At 53.5% G+C, this 19,890-nt stretch overlaps 1 protein-coding gene across 4 annotated transcripts in view; it reads right to left on the bottom strand.

The window, feature by feature from the left end:
- Nucleotides 1-618: 618 nt before the first annotated feature.
- CNTFR (ciliary neurotrophic factor receptor) overlaps nt 619-19,890 on the bottom strand; it is a 200,008-nt gene continuing 180,736 nt past the window's right edge. For 3 of the 4 annotated variants that reach the window (XM_039700754.1, XM_039700753.1, XM_039700756.1), the window contains 4 exons: nt 15,127-15,290; nt 4,374-4,554; nt 2,714-2,858; nt 619-1,830 (listed from right to left, as the gene is read on the bottom strand). In XM_039700754.1, coding sequence (XP_039556688.1) covers nt 1,830; nt 2,714-2,858; nt 4,374-4,554; nt 15,127-15,290 — 491 coding nt within the window. In that variant the 3' untranslated portion in view covers nt 619-1,829. Of the gene's footprint in view, nt 1,831-2,713; nt 2,859-4,373; nt 4,555-10,190; nt 11,336-15,126; nt 15,291-19,890 lie in introns of those variants that run through there. The other variant, XM_039700755.1, reaches the window with a different exon arrangement.

A 19,890-nucleotide genomic window follows, 5' to 3' on the forward strand; every position in this document is an offset into this window, starting at 1 on the left:
TTTTCTAAAAAGTGAAGCTTTTCCCCCTGGGCATTTCGTGGGGAAAGGACAGACTCCAACAATGTACTTTGCTGCATCCATTGCCCCCCACGCTGGGTCCTTGTGAGCCCTGCCCTGACAGAAGTTTAATTCAGAGCATCTGGGCCAGTGACGTTTTCCTAACAAGAAATTATTAATCAGACATGGGAAGTGCATTAGCTGTGACTACATGGCACCTGGGGCACAGGCAGGTCTCCATCCTCCTGCCTGCCCGAGAGATGTCAGGGTGCAGCCAGAGCCTGGGCACACACGGGACCCTCCAGGGCCTGTGAAGGGGGAGCTGTGGCACTTCCCCATCACAGCAGATGTGTCACGGGGTGGTGACAACCATCTCCTTTCCCTCACCAGGAGTTTCCAGGCTGCGCATTCGCCTTGCACCTTCTCAGGGTGTCCTAAATGCAAGTTTTTGGGTCTCCCACCCCTCTGGGAGGATGGTGCTATGGTCTGAAATGCTCCAGGGTGGGTGTCCACTCAATGCTGCTCCCATGTCTTTCCCAAATCAGCCAGCACCGTGCACGGAAGAAGGCAGCCAAAACCCCCCTCTCCAGATGGAAGGGAAATGACACCCAGAGCCGCCAGTCATCATGAAATGAACATTTAATGAAGACAGTCTCTCCTGGTGTATGTGTGTGTGTATGTGTGTGTGTGTGCGTGTGTGCGTTGTCTCTGTGAGCTTAGTTTTATCCCCTCTATTACTTTTTTTTGATTATTTTTCTTTTTTTTTATATATATACATCTATAAAAAATTCAAATACAGCATGTCAACAGTGGGAATACTAGGACGTATGGTATTAAATACTGCGCTTGGGTCCAGGCAGGGCCAAGAGAAGGTGTCTTTACAAAACAGGACGTTGGGCAGGATGGGGAGGAGAGCAGAGCAGGCATGGGGACAGCTGGGGACAGCCAGGGACAGCGGGGCACAGCGGGGCACAGGTCTGCAGGGCTCCAGCTCTGAAGGCAACAGCAGAGCTATTCTGCTTTTGTTGGAGAATGATACAAAGACATCAATGGGGGTGATTCCCTGTATCCAACATGGTTAAAAGTTTGGGGGCGATGTTGGGTCGGGGTTGGGGGTGGCGAAGGCTCCTGCAGGGTGCTGTGGAGGGGGAGGTGGAGGGACAGCTGTCCCAGGTGCTCGGCAAGGGGCAGGGGGGTTTTATCGGTGTTTCACTGCCTTTTTTTTTTTTTTAAATTCCATTAAAACCCCGCCAGCTCCCTGCTCCCCATCGCACTTGCGAAAGCCACCAGTTCCCCCCCTCCACCGCCCCCTCGGAGGGGACCCCCCCGCCCCGATCCGTGCACCCCTTCCAGCTTCGCCGCGTGGTCGAGAGCTCAGGGGAGCGAGTCCAGTCCTCGGGGGACCCCCTTTTTGCCGTAAGGGGGTACACACAGCTTGGAGCATCATTCCCCTCACCACCCCCCCGGTTTCATATCCCCTTTTCTCGGTGCGCGGCCGCGGGGGCGGCGGGCACGTCTTTGGCGTGGGGGGGTTTAGCTGCATGAGCGGGACCCCCGGCTGCGGCGGGGCCGGGCTCGCTCCTCTCGGCCGGGGAAAGGGGCACGGGCAGGGGTCTCCTCGCTCCGGGCCGGGAGAGGGTGTTGCGGCTCCCGCAGGGGACGGCAGCAGCTCTGTCCTCCTCCGAAGCGGCGGCGAGAGGCGCGGCACGTCCTCGGTGTGTGCAAAATCGAAGAGCTAAGAGACTCAGCCCGGGAGAGGGGCGGCGGGGGCGGTGGGCGGTGGGCGGTGGGGAGGCGGCTGCGCTGGGCTGCGGTGGGTGGGCAGATGGAGATCTGCAAGCGGGGAGAAGAAGGGTCAGGGCGTCGCTCCAGACTCGGCTCTGCTCACTCGCCGGTGGGACACACCCAGCAGAATTTCCTTTTCCCCCTCTTTTCTGCCGGGGAAATTCACTCAGGTACCCAAACACTTCATTTTCACCTCCCTTTCCACCTGCCCACCCTCCCCTGGCTGCATGCCACCGCCTCTATTGGTGTCACACATGAGATGTCACTGTCAGAGCGGAGCAAAAAACCCTGTGACCACAAGGGGCTTATCTTTGGGCACCAAAGGATGGGTGGCTTATCCTTTATCTCCCAAAAGTGACACGTGTGGCTGCTTCCAGGATCCATCTCTGACCTTGGGCAGTATGGGGACAGTGAAAGGGCATTAGGGTCTGTCACCCATGAGACAGCAGCCCTGGTCTGTAGAGGAGAGGGGCATTTTGTGGCTGTCCAGGCTGCCAGCTCCATCCTAAGCCAAATAAAGGACATTTTTGAGATGCAATCTGAATTTTTTGATCTCGGACAATTTTTCTTTCATCATTAAGCAAAGGCCTTAGATTTCCATGTGGTTCTTTGCCTCCTAAAAATGTCAGCAGAGAGAATGGGAGAGGGCTGCTGAGAACAAGACATCAAAGACCGACCACTTTGCCAGCTTTGCTTGAAAAGCCATTTTTGAGACCTCCAGCCGAATATCCATCTGGAAAAGCAGTCAGACTTGGTGCACTTACAAAATTGCAAAAAAAACCCCAAATGACTTGTTCTCAATGCCCTTCACCCACAGTCTGGCCAGAGCATCCCCTTCCCACCCCCATCAGAGCCCTGAGGGTCCCCATATCCCTGCCCCATCCCGCACCCACCTCCTGCCTCTTATACCTCAGATTTGGGAGACACTCACTAAATAAAGAGGGCACTATAGGCAGCCATGACCAGTCCAGCTGTCCAACACACTGCCATGGCCCCGCTGCCCACCACGGCCCCCTTGTCACAGATCTTGGTTGTGGGTGGTGCCATGAAAGAGGAGGTGCTCGCGCTTGTTGTCTCTGCAAGAAAGGAGAGTGGATGGTGAGAGAGCTGGGATTCCCTGGGATTCATCCCATAGGAACAGCCCTGCTTTCCTGCTGGTGTGGCTTGGACCTGGCCCCAAACTGCCCTTTTCAGTGCTATACCACACTAGGGCTGAGGTAGAGGGCTGGGATGATTCAAGGGATGGTGTGATCCATGAGACTTCCCTGGCTGTGACAGTGGACCAACTGCTTGGAGATGTTTCTGCTATCAGGCAGAGCTAGGCATCCTTCTCATCCCCATCCTGACCAGCTGAGCCACTCTGTGCACCAAGTCCATGGGAATTTTAGCTAGGAAGTCACAATGAGCCACTAGTGCTCAGCCAAGAGCATTCCTCACCCAGAGAACACACCACACACAGCAGGCTGCACCTGCTGGGCTGGCTCACAAGGTTTGTCCTGCTTTGTACTGAACCAGATGGATTGTCTATGCCTGCAGAGGGCTGCAGGATTGCAGGGAGTGCATGGATGAGCAGTCAGCAGGTGGGGGCAGCTTTGGCCACATCCAGATGGCCCCAGCATGTCCCTTGCCAGACTGCCTGGGCTGACTGCTGGGGACCACAGAGTCTGTCTCAGCACCTTTCAGACTGCATTGAGGTGTCACAGAGGGGCTCAGCATTGGAGTTGGGGTGTCCCACATCAGCCCTGCCTGGCTGCACCAGGCTGCGTGTGCAGGGTGTGTGTGAGGGACACACATGTGCCTGCACAGGGAGCGGGCAGGTGACACTGAGGGGCATTTGCATTTAGCAAAATGCAGGTGGAAATAGAAGCAAAACCAAAATGCTGACAGTAGCGCTGCTGCAAAGTGTTCCTGCACTCCTTGTGAGGGTTTATCCACCTGGAAATGGCGGGGAGGGCTGCAAATCCCTGCTGCTGCCTGAATATCCAGGTGCTCTACCAGGTGCTGTTTTGAAAAGGGGAGTTTCTCTGCACAGGAGTCAATGAAACCAGTGCAGGGTCTGCTTCATCCATTCTGGGAAATGGAGGGCTGATAACACTCATTTGGACACAGTCCCAGCTCCTTCCTAGAAGCAGAGACTTGGTGTTAACTTGGTGGCTTTTATTTTGAATTGTCATCTCTTTGAGCCATTGTGAGGGGTCAGAGGTGTGGAGGGGGTAGGACTGGAGAGGGGAGGGAGGGCTGGAGGGAGACAGCACTCCAGGGAACAACAACCACAATCAAAACCACAACAACAACCACAACAACCACACCAACAACAATAATACAATGGCCAGCCTCATTGTCCTGGCCCAAGTATCCTGGTGAGAAGGATGCTGGGCCCAGGTGAGCTGGGTTAGCATCCTTCAGGCCATGGCTGCACCTGCTGACAGGGCCACAGGTGGGGGAAAAGTGCAGGGTGAAGGGCTGCAGCTCCACAAGTTTTTTAGGGCTATCCTTGGCTGTGGGCAAAACTTGCATGGAGCCAAAGAGGAGATCAGCCTGGAGCCCTGGGTTCCTCCTGAATGAAGTTTGTACTGGGACGAGGCTCTTACCTGTGATCTGGGCCTCCGTGGTGAGATGCTTGGGCTCCTCTGTCCAGGGGGTGGCATGAACAGCCACGCTCCAGTCGCTCCACGTGCCGATGTCGTTGTCTTTGGCTGCCACCTGGATGATGTATTCCTTGCCAGCGTAGGCGTCCGTGATGGTGTGTGATGTCCCATCTGACAGCTCGACCTGGAGGCAGCAGAGGGGAGGGGAGGGTAGTCGGGGGAGTCCCCAGGAGGTGTAAGGCAATTTAGCTCGGCTAAAGGATGATAACAAGGCTTTTGCAGCACTTTTAGAAATACTGAAGCGTTGTCGGCAGAGGCACAAGACCAGGACAGGAAGGGAAGTGGAGGGAGATGCTCCAGCTGCAGCTCCACTAAAGATTTAAAGACCTGCTTCCACTCCCAAACTCACGGCGTCAGAGGCACAAGACCAGGACAGGAAGGGAAGTGGAGGGAGATGCTCCAGCTGCAGCTCCACTAAAGATTTAAAGACCTGGTTCCACTCCCAAACTCACGGAGTGGAGCAGCTTCCTCTAGAGGTCACCAGAAACTAGCAGATATGCGTGCGGGCTCCCTCGGACATGTTAGGGCAGCTGGGAGCTGGATATTGCAGGCAGTGGCTGGGATGTGCTTTCAGGGCACCACTGTCGGTGCTGGCAGGATGCTTTCCCACCAGCAACACCTCTGGCCAGCCTGCTCCCATGCCTGCTGGCATCCTGTTGTTTTGGCTTGCATCCCTCCAGCTGGCCCTTGGACAAACATCAAGCTGTGTCCAGACATCTTTCCTAGAAACCATTCCCTCTGTCCCCTTGTCACTGCTGTCGGAGCCGCAGAAGACCCTGCCGTCCCTTTTGCTGCAAAGTGCAGTGGTTTAACCCCATTTAACCTTCCAAGGGATCTCTGAGCCATTTGGAGCTTGGCTCCAGGACAGAGGGATGCAGGTGCTCAGCAGAAATGCACCCTGATGGCATCGATCCCTGTGAGCAAACACATGTGGCTGACAGAGGGGGAGGCTCAGCATCCAAGTGAGCAGGGCAGAGTATCTGGAGAGGCTAAGGGGGATATTGCCCTCCAGCCCATCTCTGAGACTGAGGGCCAGCATGCTGCCCACTTGAGTACCCCTCAGTGCTGCTGTGCATGGTTTGGGGGGCACACAGGGCACCCCCTGCCCAGACACAGTTCTAGTAAAGGTGCCACAGGATGAGGGGTGGTGCAGGACTGACACAGCCCAGCCAGGGGCTCCAGCAGGGCACACATCACATCATGGGTGGGGGCAGCTTCATGGTGCTACGTGTGTGGGGTCCTCCACATCTCCCCAGCCAGCCAGGAGAAGGTCAGGCACAGAATCACCCTGTCCTGGGGAGCACCAACAGCTCAAAAACAGGAGGAAGATCCAAACTTCTGCCTGGTCAGGAAGGGAGGAGGGGAGGAGGGGAGGAAGGGAGGGAGGGCTGCACCACTGGGGTGTCCAGGAGGTACCTGGGCCACTGCACCTGTGGGCTGAGGCTGCCCTGGCCGTGTGGCTGTACACACACAAGGGATGGCGTGCACACCAGATGGTCAGTGCCATCATCCCATGGCTCGCAGAAGTACCTTAAAAGCAGGAAAGAGATCCCACCCTGAGAAAGAACCAGCCCTTTTCCAGTCCCTTCTGTGCAGCACATGCGACAGCCCAGCACAGATGCAATCCCTTTGGCATGAAAGCTGCAGCCCCCTCCAGGCTTTTACTGTCACTCTGGGGGATTCCTAACAGAAGGAGGGGCATTTTTGCTTTCTTGCTCCAAGTGAAAGCCTTTCCTTTCCTATTCCCACTTCCAGCTTTCTGCCCTAAACATCAGAGCCCTTGGGTTCTACACTCCCAGCTGCTCCTGCTGCCCGACCTGAGCCCCACATCTGGAGCACATCTGGATGCAGGCCTGACTGGTCTCCCACACAGTCACTGGGAGCCCAGGCACCTCAGGGTGGGTAGGCAGGGGACCCAGCAGGTTGTGAATCATCTGGCCTGCTAGGCAGGGCACCTCCCTGCAGGGTAGTGGCACAGTGAGGCTCTCTCTGCCACCCAGACCTTGGGAGCTCTTTGGTGGCACCCCCCAGTGTGGATGGCAGTGCCAAGGGAATCAAGTTAAATTAATTCCTAATGATAATTAAATGAAATGAAATCTCAGAGGGTGAGCTGCCAACACCCTGCTGACTTGACTTGCTCTGTGCTGGGGTAAGCTTGGAATTGGAGAATGAGGACAGGGCTCTGAAAGATGCTGGGCTTATCCAGCTGGTGTATGACTGTCCAAGACTTCCAGCATGCTCTGACCCCCCTGGGACCTGCACCAAGCAGGCTACAGGCCAGCCTTACTAAGGTCCTGATCACCTGCCCAGGCTGCTTTCCCACCAGGAGCATTTTCCCCATCCCAAGATCCCTCCCAGCTTTCCCTTGGGAGCAATTCCTGCCTCTTCCCACCCACAACAAACCAGCAGCTGAGTGTTTGTAGGTGGGGTGTCACAGGCACAATGGGGTTCAATCTGTGCCTTGCCCGGGCAGGGGGAGTGTCTCCCCAGGACCCAGACCTTCCCTGTAGGACCTGGGAGGGTGCTGCCCTATGCTCTGCTTCACACAGCAGTTAAAAAGAGAGATCATGGATGTTATCATCCATCTCTCCCCACACAAACAGCCTCTGGATACATAACTTCTGAGCTGGGCAGCCATGGATACACCCAGCATTTTTCATGGTGGGGAGAAAGCCCCTGGGTGGGTGCCCATGACCCAACACAGAAGTGCCCCAAAAAATGGGAAAGCACACGCAGATTGGGTCCAATTTGACACAGACAGGGAGAGACAGAACTGGGGGAAGACACACTGGGCAGGCTGTGGGGGCACGGGTGGACACACAGCATCAAAGGCAGAGGGAGAAATTCCTTAATCCATGTCCCCGCCACACAGAGACAAAAGTTGGAGGCAGGCTGTGCATGGTAATTTTTTTGGCCGGGGTGGGGGTTTGTGTGTCGCTGCCTGCCTTTGTGCACCTGCCAAAAGTCACTCTGACTGGCTGTGAAGTGCTGCCCAGATTAATGAGGGATCAGTAGCCAGTGCAATGCAGAGCTATTAGCATTGCAAAAAAAGGAAAAAAAAAGAAAAAAAAAAAAGGGAAGAAAAATAAAAGAGGGAGACAGAGAGGAAAGAGAAATGAAAAAAAAAAAAAAAAGGAAGAAAAATAAAAGAGGGAGACATAGAGGAAAGAGAAATGAAAAAAAAAAAAAAAGCCCTTGAGCCCAGTAATTCAGAAGACAGCTTGCTGAGGACAGTGTGGGCTGGGATCCCATTCCCTGCCATGGTCACACACCCCCACATTCCTGGTTGGAAAGATTACAGAGCTGCTGAGTGCCCATCCACAGTCCCAAGCACCAGGACGAGCACAGGGGCCAGCGCCACATTGGTGGGATGGAGACAGACTCTTAGGGCAGGCTGAGGGGAGGACTGCCTGCCACTTGGCTTTCCCCCTGCCCATGCTGGACCCCCTGCACGGGCTGGAGGCCCAGGGACATCCACAGCAGCCATACACACTCCAACACCCGTGCCTGCCCTCCTTCCAGTCCATGCTTGCAGATGCTGTCCCTGTCTCACAGTGCTCAGCCCAGCAGGAGTCAGGGAAGCCATTATTCCCTCTGAGCTCCCCTCATCCTGCTCCCATGGCCCTCAGCCCAACCTGCCAGGGTGCCCTGGCAATAAAAAAGGTCACTGTGCTTTGTTCCCACCCAGGCTCTGCTCCTGGTCCAGGGTGACCAGGTACTTGTGCACAGGGAAATGCATGGGCAGGTCCGAAGGCCAGATGGCCTTTGGGAGGGGATGGGGAAGGGAGGCAGGGAAGAAAACCCCACCCTCCTCTGCCCTGACGGGTGGGCTGGGGGCTGGTGTGTTCAAAGGAGGTGCAGGGGGACAAGGGGGGATCAGATGCCTCCTTTTCCGCATCCCACACGAAAATGTGTTTTTCCTGGCTCCCCCTGTGGTGGCAGTGGCTCTGTTTGCCATTCCTTGACACCTCCTGCTTTCCAGTGCAGCTCCTGGAGTGGGAAGGGAGTGTTCCACTGTCACCCCTCTGTCCCAAGGCAGGGATGCACTGTCTCTGTGTGTGACAGGACAGTGACCACGCACCTGTCCCAGGTGCTGTATCAAGCCTAGATGAATCTGCCTTCCCCAAAATAAAAGGAGCACCATCTCTGACTATTGTAAGGTGAAGCTGGTGTGCTCACACAGCCCCTTCTAAGAGCACAACCTGGAACTGCCACACAGCTGGCATCCTCGCAGCCTCCTCCTCTGGATGCCTCTTGAGTTATAGAGGATGATGGGGGAAATTGGAACTGGGATAGGGATGGGACACGCAGAGAGCTCTGTTTCACAGCCACTTTTCCCACAGCAAGGGCCAGGTCCTGCCACTGGGCTGCTATGAGCTTTGCAGGGACTCAGCCACACAAACAGCTGCTGGTTCAGGTGCCTTCAGTCCCTGCAAGTGCAGGGAGATCCCAGCAGGACTTCCACCTGTCCTGGGGAACAAGATAAACCAAAAGCAGCAGTAATCCCCAAGCAAACTGCCCTGCCACTGGGAAGTTCAGGAGGGTCACTGCAAATGGCCAGTGCAGCTTGAGAAAACATGTCACCACGTGGAAAAGAAATGTTTTGCTTTTTCCCTTGCTTGGAGAGCCAAGATGTCTGACAGTGATTACTAGCAAAGGTACCTCCAGATACCTCCTCCTTCTGCAGAGCTGCAAGACTCAGTCAATATAACCCCAGACAAAACTTTCTACCTGCACTCTGGGATAATTGAAGGTTGGGAAAAATGAATGACCCCCTCTTATTCGCTGCCAGCTGGGTAGTGGAAGACCCACTTTAGCAGGGTCTGAGCTGTGCTCTCTGCTGTCATTCCCTCCTGGAAAGGCTGCTGTGGTGCTGCACAGAGCACAGCCCTGCTGTGGGTTTGGGAGGATGAGCTGTCACAGGGCTTCTCTGCAGCCTGGGCTGTGCCACACCAGATGCAGCTGAAGATCCCTTCTGGCTCAAAATAAAGACCATCTTTGAAAGCGGGGGCTGTTACAGGAAAACAAGTTAACAGGAAACTTTCTCCAGATGTGCTGTCCCCCTCCTGCCAAGTGACAACTGTCAGAAGTCACTTTTGCTTGTGGCTCTGGGGAAGATGGGATCAGGGATGCTGAGGGCACTCAGCAACAGCTCTAACCCGGCCAGCACTGGCATATGCTGCCTGCAGATGCCTTCACCACACTGATGCAGTGGGCTGGGGCTGAAAGCAGCTTGTGCCTGGGCATGGCAGAGCACAGACACCTGCCCAGTGTGGTCTGCATGTGGGCAGGGAGAGTTAGGCTTGCCAGCACCTTCCTACCTGCTTGCAGCTGTGTGGGCCTGCAGGTGAGGACGTGCACGTGTGAGTGCCCTGCTGCACTGTGGGACCTTTACAGCTGCCAGCTGCTCAGTACTTTTAGGTCACCAGCAGTTTCCAAGGGGGCTGAGAGCGCCCAGGCAATTCCAGCCAAGGGTCCTGAACCTGCTCTGTCCCAGAAAAGGTGATTTCTGAGCATCTCCCACCCCCACCCTCCTCTGAGAAAATCTCTGCTCCAGCCCTGCCTGCCCCACGCTGAGCTGTGAGTGACACTATTACAGACTAAATATTTTGCTCCTACCTATTAATTCTTTGAATTTCCCCCCCCCCACCTCTTTTTTAATCACTGACTTTGCAGCTGGGAGGGGAAGGGAGAGAAATGCTGCAATAAAAGCTACCAGGCGTGAAGTTGTAACCCAGCTTGCTCAGGGTGACCTCCCTGCCAAGACTGCCTTGCAAAGAGGGGGAGTGCAGTCAAAAGCAGCAGAGGCACAGGGGGATGCAAATGGGCACAAAGAGGCACTCCTGCTGTAAAGTGACATGGCCACCACGCCGGCAGGGATGCTGCTGTGGCAGGCAGTGGCACTAATTGCCTTCCTATCCAGCTTGCTCCATCCCTCTCCTTGCCCATCACAGACAGGATATATGCATTAACTCACACTTCCAGGCTATTTCAGGCTGCTCCAAGGCAGGAACTTCCAGAGACAGCATGTAAGATTCACCTCTCTAGTGAAAAAATGTTGCTTTGCTCTGGGAGACAAGCCTGAGCCCACCCTGGCAGCCACTTCCAATATGGACAAGGGAGGTCAGTCCAGGGGACAATGCCATCCTTGCACCAACAAACCCAACACTAATTATTTGGCAATACCCACAAACTTTTCATCCCTGTCCCCAGAACCCCATCATTTAACCACATCAGACCAGGCACAGATGTCTGCGTGGGTTTTTTGGGTTTTTTTTGTCCCAGCTCCTAAAATCCTGTGATGGTGGGAGCACTTCTGCTTGCACTTCCAGAGAAGGATGCTTCCAGCCTTTGCAAATGCTCACGAACATGGCCCTAATGCTTCCAATGCAGAAGAGGAAGGAGAGAACTCAGCCACATTATTAGCTTTAAATATCTCATGACCTTTTACTGCAAATCTCAAGATCTGAGGTGCAGCCCGCCTCACGGTTCGTTAACATTTCATGTTGTCAGCGCGGCCAATGGGTTCAATTAGGCTTCAGGACGGCATCTGCAAATTGCTGGCAACCCACAGTAGGAAATCCTCCCTCGGTCTGGCCACCAGCTCTGACGCTACATAAGAAATACCTTCTTGAGCCTTGCCACATTCCCGGGACGCGCATCGAGCTGGCAAGCGCTCAGCGCACGTGATCTCCCTCCAAGAGCTGCGAAAAGGGGGGATCCAGCTCCAGAAAATGCCACGGGAAGGGAGCGGATTGGGTGCAAGACCTGCCCGAGGCTCCCCGGGGATGCTGGGGACGGTGCCTGGCCGCCCGCCCGCGCGTAGGGGCGAGCGCGCAGATGTGCGCGCAGGGAGATCGCCGCACTCGCTGCTGCTGCTGCTGCTGCGAGTTAACTGAAGGAGCCTGTAAAACCAGAAACAGGCTATTAGCAATCCATTAGGAAAGGGTATCCAGTTCCAGCCTAGGTAAGCCATTAGGGGAACATCTGAGAGCATTAGGAGAGCTCGCTTGGGGCCAGGATGGGGCTATAAAACAGAAGAGGAAACCACGCTAATCTGGCTTGAATTACAAACTTAAAAGCGGGAGAAAAATAAAGGATACCCTAAACATTTAATGTTTTATATTTAGGAGACAGAAGGGGAGATTTTGCCAAAAGGAGAGAGAAAAAAAACCTGTTTAGGCTACAAATATCCATCTCTCTTCTGGCAGCAGAGAAACCACCAGCCCCTCTTCCAGAAAGGGAGGAGTGTGATTTTAAAGTTGCTTGAGTTTCAGAGTGAGCTCAGTGCTGATGGGGTGGAGGAGAATCTTTAGCCACATGGTGTGACATGGTGTGGCACGGCTGCATCCCCCAGCAGCTACAAAGTGCTTGTGCCCAGGCTCAAGGGAGCTGCTGTGAGGTGGCACGATCCAGCACGTGCTTCACTGCATGCCCATGTGAAAACCCACCATCATCACCATCCCTCCATGATAACCATTCCCAGAGCACATCACCGTGATTCCCAGGGAAAACTGCAACATGAGAGCCACTAAGTGGTCTGGGTGGGAAGGTGCTGCTGAGCAGGGGAAAGGGACTGCAAATGGCACACTGGGGCTCAAACCCTATTTGCAAAGCACTGGGAAGGGTCTTCTCCCCACTGCTGGGTCAGCCCCAGAGATTGCTTCATGGTGTGGGATGTTTGGTCCAGGTATCACCGGCCTTTCTCTGGAGCAGGGGAAACTGCATTTATGGCCAGCTCACACAGTGGCAGCCTCGATAAGATCCACTGCTCCCGCCACGGATGGCTTCATCTTCTGGTGCCAAGCCCTGGCATTATTAAAATCCTGAAAGGAAGAGCCTGGAAGAAAGCAGACGCTGATTGAATCAGGCCCTATGGTATTCGACAGCTCGGCATCCATCTGATCCTATTAGTGCTCATTCGGTCCTGCCTGCCGAGGTGCTGTGCATAAATCAGACCCTGCAAAGATAACGGGAGGTGGAGAGGTGAAAGAGGAGCTGCTTCTCCTGCCAAGAAACACCTCGTGTGAGCAGGGCCTGCATGGATATTCTGTCTCTGGGCGGCCTCGGATGCTCCTTTGTGGGTCTGCTCCTGCAGGGATGCTGGGCTTCCCACAGGGCTGCCGAGTACCTGCTCAAAACCCAGTGCTGGGGCAGAGGTGGGTTGCCATGAGGAGGCAGGGACAGGGCTCACTCAGCCTGTGGACCCTGGGCAGACAGGGATGTGCCAGAGCATGAGGTTACCCAACTCCTCCTGACTGCTGGCAGGGACTTCTCCTCTCCCTGCTGAGCTCCAAGCTGCCCCATTGCCAGCGTGCAGGTTGTGTGGGCATAAACAGCAAGGACTTCTCTGTGCCAGCTGCCAGTGGGGACAGCAAGAGCCAAGATGGGGGAAGCCTGTGGCAGGAGCCCCATGAGAATTAAGACACCCCCATGCAAGCGTGGCACGTGTGACCACCTCATCCTTTCTCAGGGCACTTGTCCTTTTGAGTTGAGACCCAACAGCACCACTGCAGGACAAGAGGGACGGATGAGCTAGACTTGGACCTATCAAACCAAGTCCTTCCCTTTTCTGTTTTAATTTGGGGGAACAGGGACACCCTCCAAAATAACAGTAAGTCAAACAAAGAGTTCAAGGAGGCTTGGGCATGCTCCCAGCATGATAACATTGGTGGGGTTAATTTTTAGGTACAAACACCTGCATTTGCAGGGTGCTCAGCTGGGCTAAGCAGGTTGATTGTACCAGTGGGGTCTGGGGTCAGAGCAGCTCCAGCTGCTGCAGCACTGCCTTTCTCTGGTGTTTGGGAAACGATTGAATTAGGCTTCGCAAATAATTCATCTGATGAATAGTGGCAGTTTTCCTCAAATCATCCACAAATCAGATTTTTCATTAACCAGCCAGCAGGGTAGGGACTCGGAAAACAAGGCTGGCACCTCACTCACTGAATGCTTGCACTTGCTCACTGAGAAAATTATTCCCCAAATGCTTTTCTCCATCAGTCAGTGATGAGGAACATGTCTTTTGCAAGGGGATATTGATTAAAAGCTGTACTCAGGACTGCTGCACCTTCCCGAAATGCTGGAAAATGAAACCCTTCCCAGCCATCCTTGTACCCACCAGGAGAGCTGGTACCTTGAGGTCTCGCTGCACCTCAGGGTATTTTTACATAGAAGAAGTAAAGTTTTTACTGCCCAAGAACTGTCTTTACCAACTAGGATGGCGCTGCCACCAGTGTCACCAACACCTCACCCATCACTGCCTGCCTGAGGGCACTGATGGAGAGGCCCCAGCATCCCCTCAGGGCTCTGCCAGGGGGGACTGGCATGGCTTGACTCTGCAATCATGGTACCCCACACCCAGTGATGGAGGGACCATCCACTCCGAGGGTGTTGAGGCAGGAGGTAGCTCAGTGGCTACCCCACCATTTTTGGGTGCAAACCAGGGTATTTGGCTGGGTCAGGCTGTGGCAGGGTAAAACCACCAGCTTTTTCCACAACCAGTTGCACACCTTGGGAAAAAAACAGTGCTGTGTTTGGCAGTTCCCACTAAATCGTCCCCTTTTTACACAGCTTCTGCAGTTTGAGCATTCCTTCCCCAGATGAAAAAATAAAATACCTACAGAAAACTAATACCCAAACTCCACCTGTGCTTTCTAACCCCTCTGGATGCTCCACAGAGGCTCTCCCACTACTAGGAAAGAAGCAAAGGGCAAAGAGGCAAGGAGAAAAACCCTCTTATTTTCAGAGTCACCAGCAAATACCGCAACTTGAAACACAACCTGTGGTGCTGCCTCATCAAAAATCCCTAGCAAGTGCAAAAAGTTACCAAGACACCTCGCAGAGCTATGAGCAGAACTTCCCATCCACTCTTCCAACATTTCTCTTCCCAGGAAGTGCTGGCTGGAAGAAAATCCCACCTGGCTCTTTGATGAAGGTGCCCAGGGACCCAGTGCTGCCTCTTAATTCACGTTTGGTGCTTTTAGCAAAATACTTTATCAAGCAAAGCACCTAACTGGCTTTCAACTGGCCCAGCTTGGGCACAGAAGGGATGCTGGATGAGCTCTGCCAGAGCAGCAGCACCTCCTCTCCAGCCACAGAATGCTTTCCTACCCAACTCAAGCAGCACACAGAGGTTTAGGAAAAAAAAAAGAAAAAAAAAAGCCTGTTTGTTATCTTCCTGCAGTAACAAATGAAATCTGTCCTCCAGGCTACCAAGGATTTCACTGACTATTTTTTTTTAAAGAAACAAGAAATAAAGTAAGAAATACGATAACATCTCAGCAATTGCTCGGTGACTGTGCTCTGAGTTATGGTGAGCGGTATTTTATCTCCAGTTCAAAATCTAAATGTGGCAGAGGCGCATTTAAATGTGGTGACATTTATACTTTAAATGCCTTTTACATCTCGTTGGCAAGTTTTATATAGAACATATGTATGGAAAGTAGATAGGGGCCATGGATGAAAATGTGGAGCAGGGAGAGGCTGCAGAGCCATTTGCAGGCAGAGTGGGAGCTACAAAAAAGGTGGAGAGGAAGAGAAAAGCAATGAGAAAGAGGAGGAGAGGAACAGGGTCCAGGTTGCCTGAGCAGTAAATATACATATTTTTTGTCCCTGAACAGGTTTTTATAATGCAGCTTGTTCCCAGTCAGCAGCTCTCCCCTCTCCCTCGCTTGCCAGGCAGTGCAGCATCACTCACATGTTGCCACTGGTCCAGGATGAGAGGCCGATACCGCAGGAAGAACTTCAGCGGGAAAGAGTCAGGGTCAGGCCACGATGAGGGGTTTTGCCATGACACCTCCAGTCTTCGAGGGTTATTGGGCACAGGTTTGGCCACCACACTCTCCGGAGGGTCTGGCTTTACTGTAAGAGAAGAAAAGAGGGGGATTGGCAAAGCTTTGCATGTGGCATACTTCCTTTGTACCCCTTGGCAAAGCTGTCTGGGCTTTGCACCATGTGCTTTCCAAGAGGAGCAGCCAATATGCACCCTTTCCCCAAACTAATTAGATACAAATCACCTTTTGTTGTCCAGGTCAGTTGTATAGCTGTCCTGGCTCAAAATCCCACCATTACAGAGGTGACAGCACTGGAGACACGGGGAAACAACTGGGCCAGGGCAGAGATTGTCCCTCCTGGACAGGGCTAACTGGATCAGGATGAGGAGCCCACCAAGCCAAAATCTTGCACTTCCCTGGCAGCTGCTGATTTCTGTGAGTCTGACACATATTCAAGCCCACTTGCCTCACAGTAATGGGGCAGAGTTTGGCCCTTGAGCTCAGGGCTGGGATTTTGAGGATTCAAAGCATTGGCACATCGTATTTATTAAAGGGGAAGGATTGCCCTGGTCACCTTCCACCCCAGCTCTCTCTTTCACTGCCCTGCTCTGCTTTTGGGATATGGGAATATTTTCTTGCTACCTGCCATGTATTTCAGGTGAATATTAATTGCTGTGAGCTATACAACGTGCTTTGATGTTGCAGCTACTTCCAGAGTGCCGGAAGCTCATCACAGACAGGCAGTGATGAATGTCACTGCCTGTTGCAGAGCAGTCCTTGCTCCTTGCCAAGGGTTTGATCAAATCCTGACAGCTCAAACTCCCAACTGCAATAGCAAAGCTGAAAAAATTTGTGTACGCCCATGCTTATCCTTTAATCATGGTCAGGAAGGAGCTGGACACATGGAGCTAGGCACACAGCTGTGCCAGAGGTGGATGAGGACTCACTGTGCACTCCAAAAATAGCAATGCACATGAGTCTTCCTGTCCTGGGAAGGCGCTTAACCCCGTTCCAAGTCCACATGCAGGCAAATGGATCCCTCCTGACCTGAAAATCTCTGGACTGAGCAGTGGTCCCCAGGCTCTGACTGCCTTGTGCAGAAGCCTGTCAAGATATCAGCACCAAACTCCCCTCCCCAGCATGGGGGAAGGATGGTGGGGCTGTGGGGAGTCTCCTTCTGCCTGGCAGAGATCCCACCCTGCAGTCAGAGGTCTTCTTCATGCTGACTCCAGGGTCCACCTGCTGTGGGTGGAAAGTCATGCCCTCACAGGGGCTTTGCTTACCCTGAGAGAGGAAGGAGGTGATGGTGAGTGAGCTGCTCCCTCACCACCTGAGCCTGCCTGCAGCCCTGCCCTGTGCGTGAAGGGCATCCTTCCCTCACTCAAATGGGATCAGATGCTGATGTGTGGCCAGTCTGGGGCAAGTGCAGTCACATGTGAGCTGCTTGCTGCCACCCCTGCTCCAGAATGATGGTGGCATTGCAGCAACTGTCCCTGCACTGCCACCACTTGCTCCTCTCAGGAGAAACCAGCCTGTGATGCTTTGAGAACACACTTTCTTGTCTGCAGGTGAGACAGAGAGGGTGCTGAAGTGAAGCCACAGCCCAGCTACCTTAGTGGGACCCGTGTTCCCCAACACAACCCACCACTACCTCTGTCTGCCCATCCTCCTGCTGCTCAGCACCCTGGCACACACCCTGCTGCTGTCCTTTCTCACCATCATCTTCACCACCTTCCCTCTGTCACAGCGGGTGCCAGCAGGGCTGGACAGCTTCCTCCTTCCCAGTGTCATTTCAGGCTCAGAGGATGGTCACCTGTGAGCCTGACCACAGGGGCCAACTCCCACAGACTTCTCTCTGTGGCAGGACGGGGCACAATTTTCCATTTACAGCTTTATCCTCGGCAGCAGGAACGCTTCGCTGGGGCTGTGCTGTGCTGAGCTACTCCAGATGGCTCTGCAATTCCTCTGCTCACTTCGAATCCCAGGGCTGGGGCTGGACATCAGCTTCCATCGACAGGGACTTGGAGTCCAAACACATACGGAAAAGTATAAATCCAGCGTTGGCTCAGAAGGATGGGTTTGCAAAACAAAATTCTGTTTGGCTGAACGAACGCAGATGACTGTGAACTGGAGCTCTGCAGCGAGGAAGTGGGAAGGAAAGTGCTGGGCTAGTGATGGATGCAATGGATACTCCCTGGGGTAATGCACAGGGCCTGGCCCTGGTTTTTAGTATGCCAGCCTGAAGGCATGATTAAATTCAGTTGGGCATGGCAAATGTGCTTGGGCAGCAACAAGAAATACTACTGTGACTGTTAAAGGAAGTCAGAAAAAAAAGTGCCCTGAGGCTGAGGTGGGAGTCACCTGCCCATTTTGCAGGGATGTGACCCCTAGGCCCTTGCCTGTGAGTTGGACACTGTTGCTGGCTGCCCTGGCTTCAAGTTCATTTTCCCGGCTGCTACGAGCCTTCAAACAGCACTGCAGGTTAACAGGAAAACAAAAAGTTCCTGGTGCCTCCTCCTGTGTCCCTCCATCCACAGGATTCCTGCCTAGTCTAGAGAGCACAGCAGGGCCAATTCCTCCAAAACCACAGAGCCAAAACTGTTCCTGCCATGTCCTTCCAAGGCAGCAGGGACACAACAGCCAGGAGAGGGGACCATACCTCCGGCAGCCAGTCCAGGGAGGACAAACCTATGTCTCTCAGGACAGACCTCATCCTGCTGTGCTCATCACGGGAAACACCTGGACTGGTCCCACAGGGGCCAGCTGAGGAGGGAGGGGAGACAGGCTGTGTCCAGCTTTCTGATTTCTATATGACCTTGAAGGAGTCCTTTATATCTCACAGACAGGGACGAGTGAACCTCCTTCCCCAGCCTTTGTCTGCCTCCATTCAGCCTGCACATGGTGAGGCAGGGGCTGTCTGGCTGTACATCAGCCAGCATAATAGAGCCCTGTCCTCACTGAGGGCCTGCAGGCAGTAACGTAATAAAAGCAGTAATAGTAATAATAATAATGGATGATGGGCATTAGGCTGAGTACTGGTTAAGCGGCTATAAAACCAGATGTAATATTATCCTGCAGAGCTAAGGGAGCATCATCAGACATTCCTGGGAAGGGGACTTGGCCAGGAGGCTACTCACAGCTCTTCCCGCTTGGTTTTTGGCTGCTGTGTCTCAGAGAGGGCTTGAAGTGTGAGAAGAGCACCAGGGAGCAGCTTCTCCTTAAGGTGCTGCACGCTCGCGCTTAACTGCGAGTCTTCAGCTATCCATCGCCCCTGGCTGTTGTCAGACATGTCTCAAAATGAATCTGGTGGTTCAGAAAGGCAGCTGAGACCCTGTGGCATGGAGCGGCCCGTCACCCATCCCGTCTCTCCAACAAGCACTAAAATGGATCCCTTGCAGCCATTAAATATCCCCTGGCATTTTCCATGAGCAGAGGGATATTAAACTCCATGTCTTAGCCAAATGTCAGTCTAGGTAATTTAATTCTGCCTTCCTAAGTAGTATGAATTGAACTGACCTTCTGCTTAGGCAACTGTATACCTGTGTTCAAAGACTCTGAATTTTATACAGACATGGCATCATGCAGCCTCTCCGAGATGCTCTGCATCTTCATCACCCCAGAGCTGGAGCTGGAAGGATTAGATGACCTTCCCAAGGTCACACAAGGCATGGGCAGCACATTTGATGAAGGTATCCACACCTGCAAGGCCCCATCTAAGGCTGCCTTCCTCCTTTTAATGCTGTGCATCTTCTCATATTTTTCCCCAGGACTGTATGAGGAGAAAGGTGCTGAGGCAGGATGCCAATGTTGCTGCGTGATGGTGCTGTCCTGGCTTTCACAGGGAATGCAAAAAAACAGCTCTTGGGCTGAAACACAAGTGAGGAAGGTGTGGTTGTGTCCTAGCTGGCTGAAAATGTCCCCATGCTGTTGCAGCCATCATGAAGGAGGTGGGAGCTCTGTACACATCACCTCACTCCTCCCTGGCATCTTCCTCTGCCTCCAGGTCCTCTTCCCTACAGCCCCTTTTCCTCCTCTCTGAGGCTGGAGCCCTGATGTCCGTAGGGTTCTGCAGGACCTCCTCGCACTCACCTTTATTAATGTCAATACTTTTGCAGAAGATGTAATTATGAAAACAATTTGCAGGAGCAAGATGAGGAGGAAAGCAGCCCACATCTCCTACCAATAGGAGATGGGGGCCAGAGGGCCGGAAAAGCTTTTCCAGTCATCATTGAAAATGACAATGCAGAGTGACCCTTTGCAGCTGGCTGCTAAAAACCAGCACGGCACAGCCGCCAGCAAGGCAGGGGCTCAGGACAGCAAAAGAAAGTACCAGTCATTTTCCACTCAATTAGAGACCATCTTCCAAGCGGCCGGGGGAGGGATTTTCTGCTGGCGACTTCAGGGATGGAGAAAGGAGTGAAGAAGCAAAACCAAAGGAGGTCACTCCTTCCTGGGGGGGTTTTGTGCTTGCCCAAGCTGGATGGGTGGTGTAACCCAGCAGAGGGTCTTCTCCCAGCTCAGATGGTGCTGGGAGGGAGAGCTGCCTGCCCTGCACTGCTCTCTCCTTGGCTTCGGGCTGCTCTGTCCCCAGCAAGGCATGAGATTGGAGCTACACTTTAACCTCTATGCAGAAGATATGATGTTTTTCTTTAGGCTAAGGGGAAAACACAAGGCAGGCTCTGACAACC

The sequence above is a fragment of the Passer montanus genome, unplaced genomic scaffold (genome assembly GCF_014805655.1).
Source record: "Passer montanus isolate IOZ18808 unplaced genomic scaffold, ASM1480565v1 scaffold143, whole genome shotgun sequence".
Lineage (NCBI taxonomy): Eukaryota > Metazoa > Chordata > Aves > Passeriformes > Passeridae > Passer > Passer montanus.